The following is a 16,796-nucleotide window of genomic DNA, read 5'->3' as shown; positions in this document are numbered from 1 at the left end:
CAGAGTAATATGGTTGAGAGTTTTATATTTACCTAGTCCTCCTTGCGTATAGATCTAGCCTCCCGGGCTATTAGTAGTACGGAGTAGTTGTGTAGATTTAGTAAAAGCTGGACAGCAACCAATTCGCGGCCCGATGACCGAGCGGATCCCGAATCGATCATCAACAAACTCCCCGCGCACTCCGCTGTCCACTTCCCCTCCATCGCATTAGCGACGAACCACGAACCCCGGCCTCCGCAAAATGTCCGCATTCGCCCAATCAGAAGATTCTGATGGTCAAGACTTCTCCTATATCTCTCCCGAGCCAGCGACTACAACCCCTCCCATCCCACCAGAGCAGTCAACAAGCTCCGACGCAGAAGCTTCCCACGGCCGCAACCGCTCAAACAACCCGCTGCTGGGCAATAACCATGGCCTCGTTTCGGACCTGGAACAAGAAGTTCTAGACGAATACTCCCGCCTGCTGCGGAATGTAAATCAGGTACGCTGAACCTCCACTGAAATCGATGCGCCCAGTCCCAGTCCCAGCCCACAGTACAATTAGTTCCCAGTCAACCAAGCATGCGGAGCTAGAAGGCCTCCTGCTCTGGCTAAACGCGGTGCCCCGATTAAACTCGAACTAACATCCTCATTCTGCATCTAGCTCTCTGAAAAAGTCGCCGATCTCTCTGGCAATCCGGCCACCATGACTCTAGACGGAATGCGGCTTCTAGAGCGCAAGACGGCGACGGTGTGCACTCTGCTCAAGGCTAGCGTTTACAGTATCGTCCTGCAACAACAGATCTGGAATGAGAGCGAGGAGCAACAGCAACAGCATGACGGACAGGATCAGAAATTCCAAGACCAGACCTATCAACATGGGGGTTATGAGGGCGATGGAGATGTTACATACGAGTGATATCTCTGCACTCTGCTCAGTCTCGAACAGAGAACTAGATGAGCTTGTTTGATTTTTGTGAAAATATCCCGCCTGGATATCTAGGCTGGATTTTGATTGCGTATACCCTGGACTATCTATCATTTGTGGAATCGGCGCGTTACTTGGATATTGTTGGTGTTGTTAAGAAGGGGGGGAAAACGGCGAACGATCCGTCAATATCGAGTCCAATTAGACATGTTAATGAATTCGACGAAGAGTCAGGCGGATTTTCATTGACGAATTTTGAATTCCTTTTGAACATATGACCAAACGAGTTACAAGTACATGCAAAAGACAAGGAGAAGAGAAATAAAGAAACATTATATACACGCCGAGGAACAATGCACGACCTGACCGCTCGTCAGAAACGCGATGCCTAGCCTAGACCTTGCCCGCATAGTACACCTTGCGCACATCGACAATCTTCTTGCCGCGGGCCCGAGCAACTTCCTCCGGGTCGCGCTGGCTCATGAGAGCCTCGTAGGCGGCCTTGACTGTGTTCATCTTATTCCGGGATCGGTTGACTCTCGCGGCGAGGTCGTGGATACCGGCAGCGCGGCACATCTCGTAAATCAAATGCTGGGTGCGGAGACCGAAGCCTGGAAGAACATGTTAGTATAGTGATTGGGTTCAACGCGATGTGACTAGACATACCAGGAGGACGGTGCATCAATTGCAGCTCCACGGCTCCCACCTTTCCGGTGACGTCGCCGAAGATGGTACGGTTCTCGTAGCGAGGGACAGGCTGCATGTTGCGGATGGCACGGTATTGCGACTGGATCTTGGCATCGGCCGCCTCCTCAGACTTGCCCTCACCAATACCCAACAGACCGTTTCCGTTACCGGCGACAGACAGGCGGTAGGCACGGCGGACCTTACCCAGACGAGTCTGGTTGACGACACTGTGGGAAACCAAAGTCTTGGTGCGGAGTTCTCGGACCTGACGCTCAGTGTATCCAGTAGCCAGAAGGAGACTCTTCAGGGCATCAGTCAGCTCTTCGGCCTCGAGCGAGCGCTCCTTCTCACCCTTCTCCGCAGCAGACTTGCGCTCCTCCACGCGGGGTTCGTCGATGGTCTCGCCGGGGCCGAAAAGATCAGGCACGAGAGCACTGTGCGGGTTGAGCTCGTTCTCCTCCTTACCTTCCGTCAATCGCAGAGACTCAGCAAATCGCACGAAGTCGGCTGGCCTAATTTCTTCATTTGATTCTGCGAAGAAACGGCCAAAGTCCTCGATGAATTGGTCCTCGGACTTCAGCTTAAAGTTGTAATCCGTGTTTGACTCGGGGGCGCGGACGTTGCGGTCAATGCCGGGCTCGATCACGGAGAAATCGTCGAGGTACTTGAATCGGTAGGGGTCGGTACGACGAATAGACTGCTCGGACAAATCCTTGGGATCGATAGAGGCCTCACCGGCCTTGATGGCTTCCATTTGGGCGGCCGAATACTCCTGGGCCAGGTGGGCCTTCTCCTTCTCGGTGTAAGACTTGAAGTCATCGGCCTTCAATGCTGACCGGGTCGAGTTCTCGGGACTCTTAACATTGGGGAACTTGGGTTTCCGATTCGACAATGGCGCTGGGGTTGAGTGGAATTGGCGACGAGGAACTCGCGTGCCGGGAGTCGCAGTTCGGGAGAAGCTGCAAAACAGACATCTTGCCGGCCGGGCAAGGCTCATGATGAAAGAGGGATTAACGGCTCGTCGGCCAGCAACACGCCAGCCACAAGCTCTAAAACAAAAAAGAAAGAAAGAGAGGGAGAAATAGCGGAGCACTGATTGCAATTGCAACACGCAAACTAGCCCGACGGAAGTGAAGCCGGGAGGAATTTCTTGCTCGCGGGCGGTGAGTCTCGATCCAATCAACGGCGCGGGAGATCCGTTGCTAAGCCCAAGTTAATTTTATGGAAATCGCCGCTTTTCTTTTTTTTGCGCTCCTCTATCGCATATGTTTGCTGTGCGCTTGTCTATCTGGCGGTTGCCTTCTCTCGGTTCACAGACACTACGTACAGCTATTCGAATCCAGCAAAACTCGACTACCGCCTACAATTATCCCCCGAAACGATCTCCTCCACCCCACCCGCCTAGGATGAATAACCAAAGGAAATTGATCGATAGAAGGCACAAGAAGGCCAGAGTCGAGAAAAGCAAGAGCGGTGGTCATGATGAAGTTCTCCTGGCCGATGTGAACAAGCTTCTCCGCTCCAAGTCTGCCGACGATGAGACCAATGGCGAGAAGCCTACGCCTACGCTCCCCGAAAAATTCACCGAAATCGATGTCACAATCTCTATGCTTTCTTCGACTGGTGATGGTCTTGCCTATGATCAAGAACTGAACCATGTATTTGTGGTTCCATTCACGGTCCCTGGTGACAAGGCGCGTGTAAAGGTGGTGCGCCATGAGTGGGAACACAATTATAGTATGACCGATTTCCTCAGTGTGATTGAGGCCGGCCCAACAAGAGACGACTCTTTGATTAAATGCGGTTATTTCAGCAAATGCTCCGGTTGCCAATTGCAAATGATGTCTTATGAGGACCAGCTCGTGCACAAGCGCCGTATCGTCGAGAAAGCCTACGCCAATTTCTCGGGCCTGGTCCCTAACCTTGTTCCTGCCATTGAGGATACATTCCCATCTCCTCTGCAATTCGGATATCGCACGAAGCTTACGCCTCATTTCGCGCAACCCAGCAAACCGAAGACCGACGAGGCTGGAAATCAACTGCCGAGAGAGGTGCCCGCCATTGGATTTACGTACAAGAACCGCAAAATGGATATGGATATTGAAGACTGCCCGCTGGGAACCGACATTGTTCGACGCGGTCTCAAGAGCGAGAGAAAGCGTGTGGCCGAGAACATCGCTTCTTACAGGAAGGGCGCGACGCTCTTGATGCGTGAAAATACTACTCGCATCGCCAAGGATACCCCAGGTGCCAAATCAAAGGTCAAATATATTCCCGGGCTGGCCCCGATCCCCAAGGGCTCCGATTCTGGGGACCTAATCAAAATCGAGGAAGATGACTACACAGTCGAGAAGACCTGTGTCACCGATAACAACGCCACCTCTGTCGAGTATATCGACGACTATATTTTCAGCAACAAGGCCGGCGGCTTCTTCCAGAACAACAACTCTATTCTCTCCGGATTTACCGAGTACATTCGTTCGAAGGTCTTCCCTCCCGGCAATGACCAGGCCACTCAACCCATCAAGTACCTCCTGGATGCGTACTCGGGCTCGGGTCTCTTTACCATCACTTTGTCCCCTCTCTTCAAGTCCAGCCTAGGTGTTGACGTCGCCGGTGATTCTATCGTCTGTGCTCGCGACAACGCCCGCGCCAATAACCTGCCTAATACCGGATTCGCTGCCGCTGATGCTGCCGTCCTTTTCAAGGACGTTCCGTACCCGGCTGATCAAACACTGCTTGTCATTGACCCCCCCTCGCAAGGGTTGCTCTGAGGACTTCCTCCAACAGCTTCTGGACTATCGTCCTCGTCGTGTTGTGTATGTCAGCTGCAACGTTCACACCCAGGCTCGCGATGTTGCGGTCATGGTCCAGGGTGATGAGAAGCGGAACATCCGTTATGAGATTGAAAGCATTCGTGGCTTTGATTTCTTCCCTCAGACTGGACATGTCGAAGGTGTTGCTATCCTCAACCGAGCCACTTTCCCCACAAAGTCCGAGTAAAGTCAGTTGGGTTAGGACTTTTTTTATCAACTTCTTTCTACCTTGATCTTCTTGTATAATTTACTTTCCAGGCCTGGGTCGGATTTTTGCATTACATTGGCGTTATATCATGTTACAGGTAAATACGGTAATCAAAAAAAGGAGAGGCAGACACCACGATATAAAGGAGAATTTTCGCATTTTCAATACGCTTCTGAACGATAATAAAATCAAGGCTGGGGAGCTAGTATCTCCCTCTATCTACTCGGGAACCAGTTTGGATGTAGCATACTGAGAACACAGCGCTGAGCCGCCCGCTTTGGATAATAAAAAAAGGGAAAGGGGCAAGGAAAAACAGCGTCAAAAGCGGTAAAAAAAAAAGGAGATGAACTAAAGGACTATGAACAAAAAGCGTCCAGCGACACCAAGCTGAGAAAAGAGACGATGATAGGAGGGAAACTTGGCTTTTAAGAGCTTCCGGGTCCACCAAGAAGCGCGAATCTCCGCACGATGCTGGGACCAATCTCATCATATTCGGCCTTGGTGTGGCAGTAGCTTCGGAACTCAGGCGTCTGACCCAGCAGGCTGCCTCCGAACCAGGGCCCGTGCCGCTGGCGCTTGTGCGTGACGACTGCGACATCCAGACCACCACTCCGGGCGCCGCCGCTGCGGGCCTCAGAGGCGCGGATCCGGTCGTCTACCAGATGGCGGATATCACGCTGTAGACGACGGCCAAAGTCCTTATACAGGGTGGAGCCACCGGACAGAACAATGTTCTTATAAAGGCCGCGACGGACGTCAATGGGCGAAGATTGAATGACACCGTCAACAACGTTGGGGAGTGGGGTGAGGAAGTCGGACGAGTAGATTTCGGGGTTGAAGAAGATCTCCGGGGCGAGGAAGCGCTCGTAGCCAATGTCGATCTGCACACTGCGTCCGTTGGGGGCGCTGACAGTGTGCTTCAGGAGACGATCGGGCTCGCGATCGTAGCGGGCGAACTCCTTGACGATATCGGGACTCACGTAGCAGTACTCTTCCTTCACCTTCTCGGCGGTCTTCAAGCTGCTGTCCGGCTCGCCACGGTCTCGCAGCAAGCTTTGCACAAAGTATGTGATGTCTCGACCAGCGATGGGAATACTCTTAATGGAAGATCCAATGACGTAGCCCTCAGCTACGGGGATAACATGGGTGACACCGTCACCGGAGTCAATAACAGTTCCGGTGAGGGATCGATCAGTCACTTTGGAGGAGGTCCAGGACGCGGCAAGGGCGAGCACGGCTTGGACGGCAATGTAAAGTCCGGCGCAATTGAACGATTCGAACATGATCTCGGCGGTGTTTTCACGGTTCTCGGGGGGGGTTTAGTGGCTAACGTCAGACGCCAATGTTAGCCTTTCCTGGTTCCTAAGTGGCATGCATGCGGGGGGGTGCTGATAAATGGCTTCCTTACGGGTTCGGTGAGAAGGAAGTAGTGGTCTTCGGGCTCGACACGGAGGTACTTGAAAATCGAATTCGACCAGAATCGTTCCATGTGGTCCCAGTTCTCGATCTGACCGTGTCGGATGGGGTAGTTGACACCATAGCCGGGGCCATTTCCAGCGGCCAGAGCCTCATCGCCAATGAAAAAATCCAGGTCCTCAGTGCCACGCTTCATAGAGAGGTGTGAGCTACTTCCACCGCCACCGGACAGGAAAGAAGGCTTGTTTGCGACGGCAGGCCGGGCGCCGGAGCTACCAGCGCTACCAGCACCAGCCTTGGTTGCAATGGCTGTTGGAAAGACGAAGGAGGGAGAATCGTTACCGGCGAAACCTATATTTGACGCAGACACAGGTAGTTAGTCCAATGCTCCAGTGAGGAATTGCGATCGTAATGCCACCATTCTAGGCATCTAGTACCTACCAAGCTTGGAGTAACCAGTACCGCTGGAGCGTCGTGTCAGCACGAGATCAATTCGGGAGAGGGGGAGATAGAAACATACTTGTCCATGACAACGGCTGGTGTTTGGGATGCCATGGCGGAAAGGAGTTCTGCAGGCCAATCCGAATACAAAGGAGATTGCAGGTCCGCTGTAGAAGGGGGGGGGAGTGGGATATGAAGTCAACCGTGGCGGAGCTTCAGGCAGAGGCGGGGAGGAACGTGGATGACTAAGGATGCCCACGTCATGTGCCTGGAACAATGGACATCAGTTTTTTGAGGATTTGACCATATTTTGATGTGTATTTTTGATCTATCCTCCAATTGGAACTGAAATGGTGATCCCATCTATCAAATTTGGGTTAAAGGGGAATTTCCAGTAGGAAATTTCACTCACTGTACAGAATCATCGTCTAAGAGGTGCCTTTACCTTTGCCAAAGTTATCAAGGGAATAATACCTTGGTATAATACTGTCACGGTTGTGGCATCGTAGAAGGAAAGGGCGATCGGCAAAGATGCTGAGGGAGAATTTGTTGTTGACCTCGTGTGATTTCATGCGATGCTTAGGCTCGCCTCTTTCTCTTTCTCTTTCTCTTTCTCTTCCATCTTCTCTCACATCTTTCCTTTCCATTCATCACACCCCACGCCTAACCTAGGCAGTCTATCATTTACCAGCTATTCCTTATTAGCAGTAAACTGCATGTCCCATCGACCTTATTCTTTACCTCGTTCAGTCTATCTTATACGGACCCCTTCGCTCTCTCTGATCGCTCACTCAATCCTCGCTTCTCGCGTCCACATCAAGGCTAAGAAACCGGTTCCTTCACCCGAACACACACTGCAAGCCCACCCGAGAACATACACTCCTTCGCGACAAAGATCGTATTTGCCAATGACTCTCTACTGAATTGCCGCTGTTGACCAATTGAAATTCTGATCGGGACCCTGGAAAACAACTCTCGATCGGGTACTACAATTGCGAGCTTATCAATCAAGATGACCGATGCAACCCCGAATCAAACGCAGGAAATGGAAGACATATGTGCGATATTCGTCCACGCTGGCGCTGGCTTCCATTCTTATGAGAACGAGGGAAACATCTCCTAGCCTGCAAGCAGTAAGTCATCCATCACCTTTCGCAAGTCAAGTTCTAACTTTCCCATGAAACAGTGCTGTTAGAGCCGGCATGGTCTTCTTGCGAAATGGTGCAACTGCCGTTGATGCCGTCGAAATGGCCATCACATCCCTTGAGGATGCCCCAATCACGAACTGTGGCTACGGAAGCAATCTCAACGCCGAAGGAGTTGTCGAGGCTGATGCTTCAATCGTTGATCACTTTGGTCGCAGTGGTGCTGTAGGAGCTGTACCCAGTAAGAAGAGCCCTAATGGCTATCGGATGAGTAACGGAAGCTAATATGTACCTTGTCTAGACATCAAGAACCCTATCATGGCTGCCCGCAAGATCTATGACCAGTCATATACGCTCCCAGGAATGTCCCGGGTCCCGCCCAATCTCCTCGTGGGAGATGGAGCTTCCCATTTTGCCTGGAATAACGGCGTTGTGATCGTGCCACACGAAGCCTTGATTACTCCCTCTACAAAAGAGCGCTGGAAGACCTGGAAACAAGAGATCTCTGATTGGGGATTAAAGTATCCGGAAAGTAATTCTAAAGGTGACGAGAAGAACCCTTGCATACGCCGCGCCGGTGATCACTTGAAAACTCACATCGCACGTACTTTTGAGGGCCTCAATGGCCAAACCAAGGTTCACACCGAGCTTTCCTCCATGCATAAAGCCGTTGAGACTTCCGATGTGGAAATGGTTGATATGAGCAGCAGTTCGACCGCAAGCCCTCGACCAAGAAACGGCAAGTCACACCAACACACTTCGGAGGCCGTCCTTCCGAATAAAGAACCACAGAACGGAGACGACCCGAAACCTCATTCGACCAAAGGGTCCAGTTTATTTGGAAATTCACTCGGAGGCGATTCGATAACAGACACCGTTGGGGCGATTGCGGTTGATCGATACGGAAATATTGCTGCGGGTTCCTCATCAGGGGGCATCGGCATGAAGCATCATGGTAGGGTTGGGCCTGCGGCATTGATTGGAATCGGGACTCATGTCATTCCTGTTGATCCTGCTGATCCAGATCAAACGTGTGTTGCCTCAGTTACATCGGGTACAGGTGAGCATATTGCATCGACTTTGGCAGCCAGTACCAGCGCAGACCGGGTTTATTTCTGCCAAAAGAGTGTTGGCAATGGTCTATCTGAGCAAGTTACCGAGCAAGAAGCGTTGGAAGCAATGATTACCAATGAATTCAGCGGTAAGTCACACTCTTGTGTAGTCAATTTTGGTGGAATTTAACAGTATTCTAGGCCACCCTGCACTGCAAAACAACGATGTAAAAGGCTCGATTGGTATTATGACGGTCAAGAAGACAAAGGATAGCATCGAACTATGCTTTTCTCACAACACCGACTCCTTTGTAGGTTTCTATTGCATTCATGACGAACGGCCCGCTGACATTGGACTGATTGCAGGCCTTGGCTTCTATGTCAAGTAACGACAGCCTACCTAAAGCTTTAATGTCGCGCAAGCCCAAACGGTCTTCCAAAGTGGCAACTGGTGGTCTGATGATACGACCTCGTCAGTCTATCCGAGCACCGTAAGCTCATTCCGTGTTTTGTCTTGATCAGCGGGCTATGAATCTAACGTATAGTTACAGGAGAGCCTCAACATCGCCGACGGAGAAAAAAGCTAGAAAGAAGAAGCGCCAGTCAAGCCAAAGCCCCTAAAGGAAGCTTAGATTCTTGCTCTTAATAGCAAGTTTGGAGAAAACCCGTGTTGTTGGCGTTTGTTTCCTCTATTCCAACCGCCCGTCTTGACAGGCTCAAGTTTCGAGCCCCCCGTGTCAATTTCTCGCGTTTCATGTTTTGCACAGCGACTGGACTTTATTTTCCCCTCATTTTGGTTCCCTGTGCTCTCATGTTTCTCTGGTTTGATATTGGTTTTTGAAAGCGTAAACAGCAACAGTCGGCAGCAGCCAATAGTCCGCGGTGGAAATTTGGCCAAGCGATTGTATGTGTTTTTTTTTCTAGATTCCCTAGAAGCTTTACGTATCCAATTTTTTGTTCTTATTTTTACTTTCTTTTTCAGATCATCACATAGATGATTGATAATTGATTTCTTTCTTATTTCCATGACAAGACCCGAGTCTCGAATCCAGCGAGAATGAGTAGCTTTTGTGAGTTGAATCTAATTAGAAGAGCAAAAGGGAAGAATGCAAATAAACCAAGAAGGAAAAAGACATATCAAGGACCAGGCGTAGGCGTAGACATGGGCGTCCCAGCCGCCGAAGTCCCATTAACACGCTTCTTTTTCTTCCTCTTCCGCGGAATAAGCGCAGGCTTCCCACCGAAATCGCCAATATCCAACGAAGTCCCACAAGTCAAACACTCATTGTTCGGAGGCGGCTCGCAAAAGATACTCAAACAGATAGAACACACGTACCCAACATCCACAACCCGCCGATGACAGAAGCAAGCAGCGCGGAAATCAACGTCAACCCGCGTAGGCAAAACCAAGTGTCGGCGCGAGCGCTGATCCGGCAAAAACGCCATCATCAGGTACTGTAAAAGACCGCGCGGCTCGGAAAGAGCCATATACACGCCCTTGGTCGCGTCGCAGGCTTGTTGGAGGAAGACAGCGTCGCCGCTGATCTTGCACACGTCTATGGGGATTTGGAGGCGTTGACAGGCGAATATACCGTTCATGACGGGGATATACTGGTGCGCGGAATCGCTGGATCCACTTACGGAAACGATGAGGATGCGGCTTTGGAGCCGTTCGTCTTCATTTGCGGCAGAGTGTCGGCCTGCTCCAGAACCGGTCCCGCCACCGCTGCCACCACCTTCTGCGGCGGCGTCTTCGAGGTCGGCGCCGCCGTGCTCTTCGGCCCAGGCGATTGTGCGCCGGTTGATGTGGCTTAGGGCTAGGGTGAGAGCGCCGGCGAGCATTGTTGAGGTGTTGCCTCGTAGATCGTCACTGCTGGTCGAGTCCATGAGGTCTTTGAGGTTCTTTGTGACTTGTTCTTCGACGATGCGGAAGGGGCGGTATTTATTCGTTTGGGCTGGTGCTGAGCCGTTCATTGCGACGTCGCCGTCGCGATCGGCTGTGGTGGTGGATGGTGTTTCATGTTGGGAGGGGTATAGCCATGCTGCCTTTTGGCTGTGTGAGGCGACGACTGCGACCTCATTTGCGTAGTTGCATGCGAGGTGGGCGTTGATGAAGACGAGAAGATTCGCGACGGCGTTGGATAGTGGGAGGGATTGGTTTAGGGCAGCCCAGGCATGCGGGTTGGTGTCGAAGACGATTGTGAGGAGAGAAGGTGCGAGGTCTTTTGATTTTTTCCCAGAGTATTAGTGTTCAAGTTTCCGATTTGCTCCCGTGTAGCTCTGGGGAAGGAGGACGAACCGGTGGTTCCAAGGTCATAATGCTCGGAGGCATCGACGGAATTCATGGTGCTAGCACTGGTTGATGGGGGCGGGGGTTCATGATGAGGCTCAGGCCGAAGGTGGAAGTACTTTTCTGTGAGTTTAAGCTCAGTGACGGAGTTACTCTTGTGGGATCAACCCTCGGGTGAGATATTTCCAAGCAAATTCGATCATCTCCGGCGAAGCTTGGATGTCGGCGGACAAAGAGGCAGCTCCGTGATAAGCGGTCACGGGTGATAAGGGGTATAGCCACGTGATTGGACGGAATATCTCATCACTCAACTCGATCTATGGAACTTTTGACCACTTGTAAGTCGGTAGATATTGTACTTTAGAATGATATTCAATTGGTGATGAGCACTGTATCTAGTGATATACGCGGGGTGCATCGATGGATATGATATCCGTTCCCAACAAGTCGGGAGTTAACTCCGAGACGACTGCTATCACCCATACTAGTACCAAATATATCATTCTTGGAAGATGTAAGTACACCTGGGCAGACTACCTAGGTATGTAGTGTTGGAGCCCTGGAGTGCAACACCTCCATTCAACCACCTGGGCATCCACTTGGACATTCAACTTCAACTTCAAGTTGAACTCCAGGGCTTGGACTCCAGCACCAGCACATTGCCAGTGCTAGGTACCTAGACCTAGGTGGCACTCTTACCGGATCCCCATGACTCAGGCTGATCAAAATGGTTGAGTCGAGCCGCGGCTCCTTACATGTCAACAAATTGCAGTGGTGTACTTCGTACTCCGTACTCCGTACTGCCCTCTGGATCACTGGGATCCACCGGAAAAGCCCGTCGGGCGGAAGCCGACGATCCGCGGGAGCTATGACAACTTGTACTCCGTAAGTCGGAGACTGGAATTAAGAATAGCGCTACGCGGCGGTTCCCTCGAATGAGGAGTCGCAGGTCCCACATGCTCGGCCCCTCGTAAAATCGCAAACCCGATGCTCGGTTGAATGTACCGCGTTGAACTCATCCCAAAGGAGCTCCTCCACAGATAGAGGACCGTGTCTAAGACGGAAGGGGGTGGGGGGAAAGTAACTTGAAGGAGTAGTGAGATGGGAAGTGCAGATAGAATATACTTTCTCATCCCCGCCTTGAATGTGGAATTCCCTAGGTATCCTCCATGCAACGTGATAGAAAGGACCGATGTGGTTGGTCTTATCATCGTGGACTATAGAATGATAACCATTTGAAATGAAAAAGAGACCAATGACTTTCAGAAAGTTGAAAACCAATCGTATTGAGACGATACCGACTGGGCGCCTCCCGCGATGCTGCGGGGGATTGGTTAGTACTGTACGGAGTACTAGTTAGTATCCTAAGGTAATAAGTAAGCCAAAAGTGGAATGTTTGGTATTACCAAAACGGTATTAATTGCACTGCACGCCAAGTAAGCCCGATGATTATTATTCCATAGTACGTAGATCCCCATCTACTTCAATCTGTCCAGTCTGATCTGTCCAGATTATCTCCGAGCCTCCTTTCTTCTATTCTTTCTTTCCTCCTCATCATTCATCATCCATCTTCATTCTATGACCAGCTCCCATCGGACCCTTCTTCCAATCAATCTTTCTCCCCTCCGCTCCGCCTCTCCGCCTTTCCGCCTTTGCCCCCCCCTCAACCCCCCCCAATTTTTGGATTTGAAAAAAAAAGTGCCCGCGCCTTTTTCTCAATCTCGTCAACAACCCACGAAACCCTAAGATTTGTTTGTCGGAATTTGATTTCCACGGCCTGTTGCTCCTTAAGCAACCCTGCAATGGTCCAAGCAACTGGCGAAGAGCGCGCTGCACACCTGGCACGGGAGGCCGTTGAGTTAGTTGATGCTGGCCACCGCGAGGTACGAACTATCCCTCTTTGCAACATTATCGCAGCGTGATCACAGTGTGATCTACACATACTACCATCACCACCGTACCTTTTCCCCCCCCAAAATTTACTGACACTAGATTTCTTCCCCTCTAGGCCGCCTCACGAAACCTCCGAGAAGCCCTTTCCATTGCCCCCCGAAAACCCCGAAGTCAAAGCCGCCTTCCTCAAAATCCAGCAGGAAGAGGAAAATGACCATCAGCTGCTAAACCTCTGCCGTCGTTACACCACCCGTCAAGATGACTCCGCCGGGAAGGAAGCCGCTGCGTATCTTCGCACGGACGGCCTGAAACCGCCCGAGAAAGTGGCACTGGAATCGCTGAAGCTGCTGCTGGCAGAACCGGCACATGCCCTTACTGACATGCAGGATGAGATCATCTCTGGGCTCGTGCGACAGAGCGTCAGTGTTCGACAATATTTTTCCAACCAGCTCCAGGTTTCCGTGACCACGTTTTTCGATGAGATCTACGATCGAGGCGATGGCGCCGCCGTCTGTTTGGATACCGTTGTGCTTGATCCTACTGTATGGCCATCGGAGAGCACGCGGTCCCACTGTGAGGATGAGTTGTTCCAACTGTTCCTGGCCAAACTGATGGAGTCAGGCCACGATCTGGATGGTCGTTCTTTGAAGGGAATTACAAGATTACTAGCGGTTGACGCGGAGCGCCTGCAAAACCTCATCGACGACGAGGGATTCGAGGTGATCTTAACTTCACTAGACAATCGCTTGCCTCTGGAAGTCCGCAGCCAGGCCACACTGGCTACTGCCAAGTACCTGGAGGTCTCCCAGGATGCGGGCGCAAAGAAATTCTCCGCCTTGATTGCGGCCATGATTGCCAAAGGTCGTCTGGACGATCTCATCATTGCATTTTCGGCGGTGGCGGCCGTTTTTCCCGTGGCACCGACCGCGGCTGCCAGCGTCTTTCTCTCTGATGAATTGATGAATGCCCTGACTCCCCTCGCGACCCGAGAGGCGAAACGCCGAAAGGTGGAGATCTCCGTTCTGGAGCTCTTGAATGCAGCATGCATCAACCGCCCTTCCCGCGAGGCGATTTCCAAGAACTTTTCCGAGTGGCTTTCCCACACCTTGACAAACGGTAGCGACGAAGGCTCCGAATTGGCGGCCGTGGTGCTGGCGAAGATCCGGGCATCCGAGACAACCAAGCCCGAAGAAAACGGTAAGATCCTGGAGGAAGACAGTGTCTCTGAGTTGGTGGAACGATTCAAGGGACTGATGTCTGAATCCAAGATCGAGAATATTTCGCATGCCATTGAGGGATTGGCATATTCCTCCGTCAAGCCCTTCGTCAAGGAACAACTAGCCAATGATCTGACATTCATGCGAGACTTGATCGCAGTCTTGAAGAAGCACACCACCGATTCTTCCCTTCTTTATGGTGGTCTCATGATCATTCTTAATCTCACAAAATTCCTTCCCAACCTATCCGATGAGCAGCAGAAAATGGGCCAGTTGAAAGACTACGCGGATGCCTCAGCGGGTAAAGCTAAAGCCAAGGGCAGTACCCCCGATCCTCTAGATCAAGATGAGGCCGTGCTTAAACGTTCTGGCTCCGTTATCGATGCCGGCGCCATGTCTCTCCTAGTGGACTGTGGCCGACTTTCTACACCCTCCATTCACGATCTGACAGCCAAAATTGTTCTGGCCCTGGCGCGGGTTCAGAAATCACGAGGTGCTCTCGCCCAACAGGGCGCTGTCAAGCTGTTGCTCAGCCTGGCGATCCCGAAACAAGGTAGTCCCGCCCTTGCCACCGAAACAACTCAAAATGCATCTCATGCACTAGCCCGGATTCTTATCTCCGTCGATCCTGCCCATGTCTTCCCCTCGTCCGGTTTCCCACAAATCACATCCGCCGTACGACCTTTGCTTTCCCTTTTGTCTTTACCCGAGTCTGCTAGTTTCTCGGTGGATCAGCCTCGTGATCTGCTTCCCGTCTTTGAGAGCCTACTCGCTCTGACCAACCTAGCCTCTTATCCACATGACGAATCCCCGGCCGAACTTACCGTCCGGGAAGGATGGCCCGCGGTGGAGGATCTTCTCTTATCTAGCAATCCTCGTGTGCAGCGGGCTGCGTGCGAATTGGTCTGCAATCTGATGACCTGCGAGTCTGGAATTGTGAAGTTCGCCGACGGCTCGAAGCGCGCTGCGCAGAGACTCCACATCCTCCTGGCTCTGACCGATGCCGATGATATCCCGACTCGACGAGCCGCCGGCGGCGCCATGGCTATGCTCACAGAATATGACGCGGCTGTGGCGGCTGTCCTGGAACGACAACGCGGTGTCGATCTCCTGCTCGGTCTGTGCCAGGAAGATGATGAATCTCTCGTTCACCGCGGCATTGTATGCGTGCGCAATCTGACCTTTGCGGCATCCGGTGACATTTGCACTCGCGCCAAGGCCGCTGTCCGGGCGGCGGGCGGTATCGATATCTTGACTGCGTGCCTCAAGGCGACTAAGAACCCGGCCGTACTACAGGCTGGGGTGGAGGCATTGAAGCCGTTGGTTCAAGACCAGCAGTAGCGCGCGGGCGGGCTTTCCACAACTCATGAATTTTTTTTTTTCACGGCTATTCTGTTCTTGACCGAAGATTCACCGGCGGAGTTCAGCTTCTTGTTTATTCTTTTTCCCTGTCGATTTTTGCTTTTTTGATGCCCCCGCACTTGATCATGAGAACATTATTCGGTTTAGCGATACTTTGATGGGTTTTTTTCTTCTTCTTCTGATTTTCTTTCTTTCTTTTTGCGGGGACTTGGATTGGGGGCGTTTGTTGCTCGAGATGGTGGACGGATTTAACACTAGCATTTGAATTATGATTGCAGCCGTGATAGAAAGTATGAATGAGTGATGAATTAAGCTATAAAGAAGTATATGCTATACAGTATATACTACAGTAGTTACTTATAAATACCTGGGTATGATAGTAGTACTTATGTCAGGAAAGATTGCATCACTGTGCTACTTACTAGTTAGTAGTTTGTAGCATGTAATACCTAGTACTGGCAGCGGCACTTGGGCAGAAAAGTCACGGTCAGGCGGCATTGACCTTGGGTTTTCTCCTGCGGGGATCTTTTCTTTCCTTCTCTCCTCCTCCCTGTCTACCAGTTTCTCTCTTCAGTTCTCCACGGTTATTCTCCCTTGCAGAAGCATAATGAGGGAAAGTCAAAGTCACGATACTACCGGGATCACTAGGCCGACGAGCCTCGGGGGCCAATGTGGAGACGGTTAATGCTGGGGTGTTACTCCAGAAAAACGCCCCCAGGAAGCTAGGCTAGGTCAGCTAGTCACAAGATCCAAGAGCAGACCGCTTGATGGCCCGAGTTCGAGAAGAAGGGAGTTGAGTCAACTTTTATACTCCAGAGATGAGAATGACTGCCAGTGTGTGGCAATAGCCCTATACACAAAGTACCCAAAACCACGGGCAGCACTTTGATGGAACCCCGCGGATCGACAAATCACCGCCAGCCACCGCTGCACACTTCGAAATTGTTCGCAACCTCGTCATTCCTCCAATTCCCACCGATTCCCACCGACCTTCACGTGGGAGCTGCCTTTGACTCCTTTGAATCCTTTGATTCCTTCTCTCCGATCCACTCGGTCCCATTTTCAGCTTCACGGGATTCTTTACCATCCCGTCGCCTTCCTTCTCATTCACCGCTTCATCATTCCTTTCTCCACCCCACACTTAAGCAGGTACAGTCGGCCTTTGAGCTCCCGATCTTTTTTTTCTTACCATTATTCTTCCCTTCAACCTCCTCCCCCCCTTTTACCAATGGCGCCCATTATCTCCTGTGTGCGTCCGCTCACCTGATCACTCTCTGTGACTCTCAGGCTGGACATTTCATTCTTTATCCGACCTCTTTACCTCTGTACCTCTCTGCTTTGGGTCCAAACTCAAAATAAAGG

General features: G+C 51.5%; 7 protein-coding genes across 7 annotated transcripts; 4 read left to right on the top strand and 3 right to left on the bottom strand.

Annotated features, from left to right (window-relative positions):
• Positions 1-241: 241 nt before the first annotated feature.
• On the top strand, positions 242-898 carry N7533_004364 (DASH complex subunit DAD3 family protein; the record flags this gene model as incomplete). The annotated part of the gene is made up of 2 exons (XM_057101014.1): positions 242-481; positions 644-898. The coding sequence occupies 2 exons, from the start codon at positions 242-244 to the stop codon at positions 896-898; spliced, it is 495 nt and encodes a 164-aa protein (XP_056960644.1).
• Positions 899-1,300: 402 nt separating this feature from the next.
• N7533_004363 (mitochondrial 37S ribosomal protein uS5m) lies at positions 1,301-2,591 on the bottom strand (the record flags this gene model as incomplete). Its single annotated transcript, XM_057101013.1, has 2 exons — positions 1,301-1,518; positions 1,574-2,591. The coding sequence occupies 2 exons, from the start codon at positions 2,589-2,591 to the stop codon at positions 1,301-1,303; spliced, it is 1,236 nt and encodes a 411-aa protein (XP_056960643.1).
• A 268-nt stretch (positions 2,592-2,859) lies between these two features.
• On the top strand, positions 2,860-4,597 carry N7533_004362 (tRNA (uracil(54)-C(5))-methyltransferase; the record flags this gene model as incomplete). Its single annotated transcript, XM_057101012.1, has 2 exons — positions 2,860-4,335; positions 4,358-4,597. 2 exons carry the CDS (start codon positions 2,860-2,862, stop codon positions 4,595-4,597), a joined length of 1,716 nt encoding a protein of 571 aa, XP_056960642.1.
• A 446-nt stretch (positions 4,598-5,043) lies between these two features.
• N7533_004361 (actin-related protein 3) lies at positions 5,044-6,589 on the bottom strand (the record flags this gene model as incomplete). Its single annotated transcript, XM_057101011.1, has 4 exons — positions 5,044-5,925; positions 6,027-6,385; positions 6,476-6,498; positions 6,555-6,589. 4 exons carry the CDS (start codon positions 6,587-6,589, stop codon positions 5,044-5,046), a joined length of 1,299 nt encoding a protein of 432 aa, XP_056960641.1.
• An 898-nt stretch (positions 6,590-7,487) lies between these two features.
• N7533_004360 (threonine aspartase 1) lies at positions 7,488-9,293 on the top strand (the record flags this gene model as incomplete). The annotated part of the gene is made up of 7 exons (XM_057101010.1): positions 7,488-7,533; positions 7,599-7,608; positions 7,662-7,861; positions 7,922-8,821; positions 8,874-8,983; positions 9,039-9,163; positions 9,224-9,293. 7 exons carry the CDS (start codon positions 7,488-7,490, stop codon positions 9,291-9,293), a joined length of 1,461 nt encoding a protein of 486 aa, XP_056960640.1.
• Positions 9,294-9,809: 516 nt separating this feature from the next.
• Positions 9,810-11,017, bottom strand: N7533_004359 (TFIIH/NER complex subunit TFB4; the record flags this gene model as incomplete). Its single annotated transcript, XM_057101009.1, has 2 exons — positions 9,810-10,894; positions 10,972-11,017. The coding sequence occupies 2 exons, from the start codon at positions 11,015-11,017 to the stop codon at positions 9,810-9,812; spliced, it is 1,131 nt and encodes a 376-aa protein (XP_056960639.1).
• Positions 11,018-12,764: 1,747 nt separating this feature from the next.
• N7533_004358 (UNC45-central domain-containing protein) lies at positions 12,765-15,413 on the top strand (the record flags this gene model as incomplete). The annotated part of the gene is made up of 2 exons (XM_057101008.1): positions 12,765-12,845; positions 12,993-15,413. The coding sequence occupies 2 exons, from the start codon at positions 12,765-12,767 to the stop codon at positions 15,411-15,413; spliced, it is 2,502 nt and encodes an 833-aa protein (XP_056960638.1).
• Positions 15,414-16,796: the final 1,383 nt, after the last annotated feature.

The sequence above is a fragment of the Penicillium manginii genome (genome assembly GCF_028828005.1).
Source record: "Penicillium manginii strain IBT 31320 chromosome Unknown utg000004l:1.0-7231830.0:1.0-7236170.0, whole genome shotgun sequence".
In the NCBI taxonomy this organism is placed as follows: domain Eukaryota; kingdom Fungi; phylum Ascomycota; class Eurotiomycetes; order Eurotiales; family Aspergillaceae; genus Penicillium; species Penicillium manginii.
The sequence above is the reverse complement of the archived record's forward strand: the minus strand, read 5'-3'. Positions and strand labels throughout refer to the sequence as shown.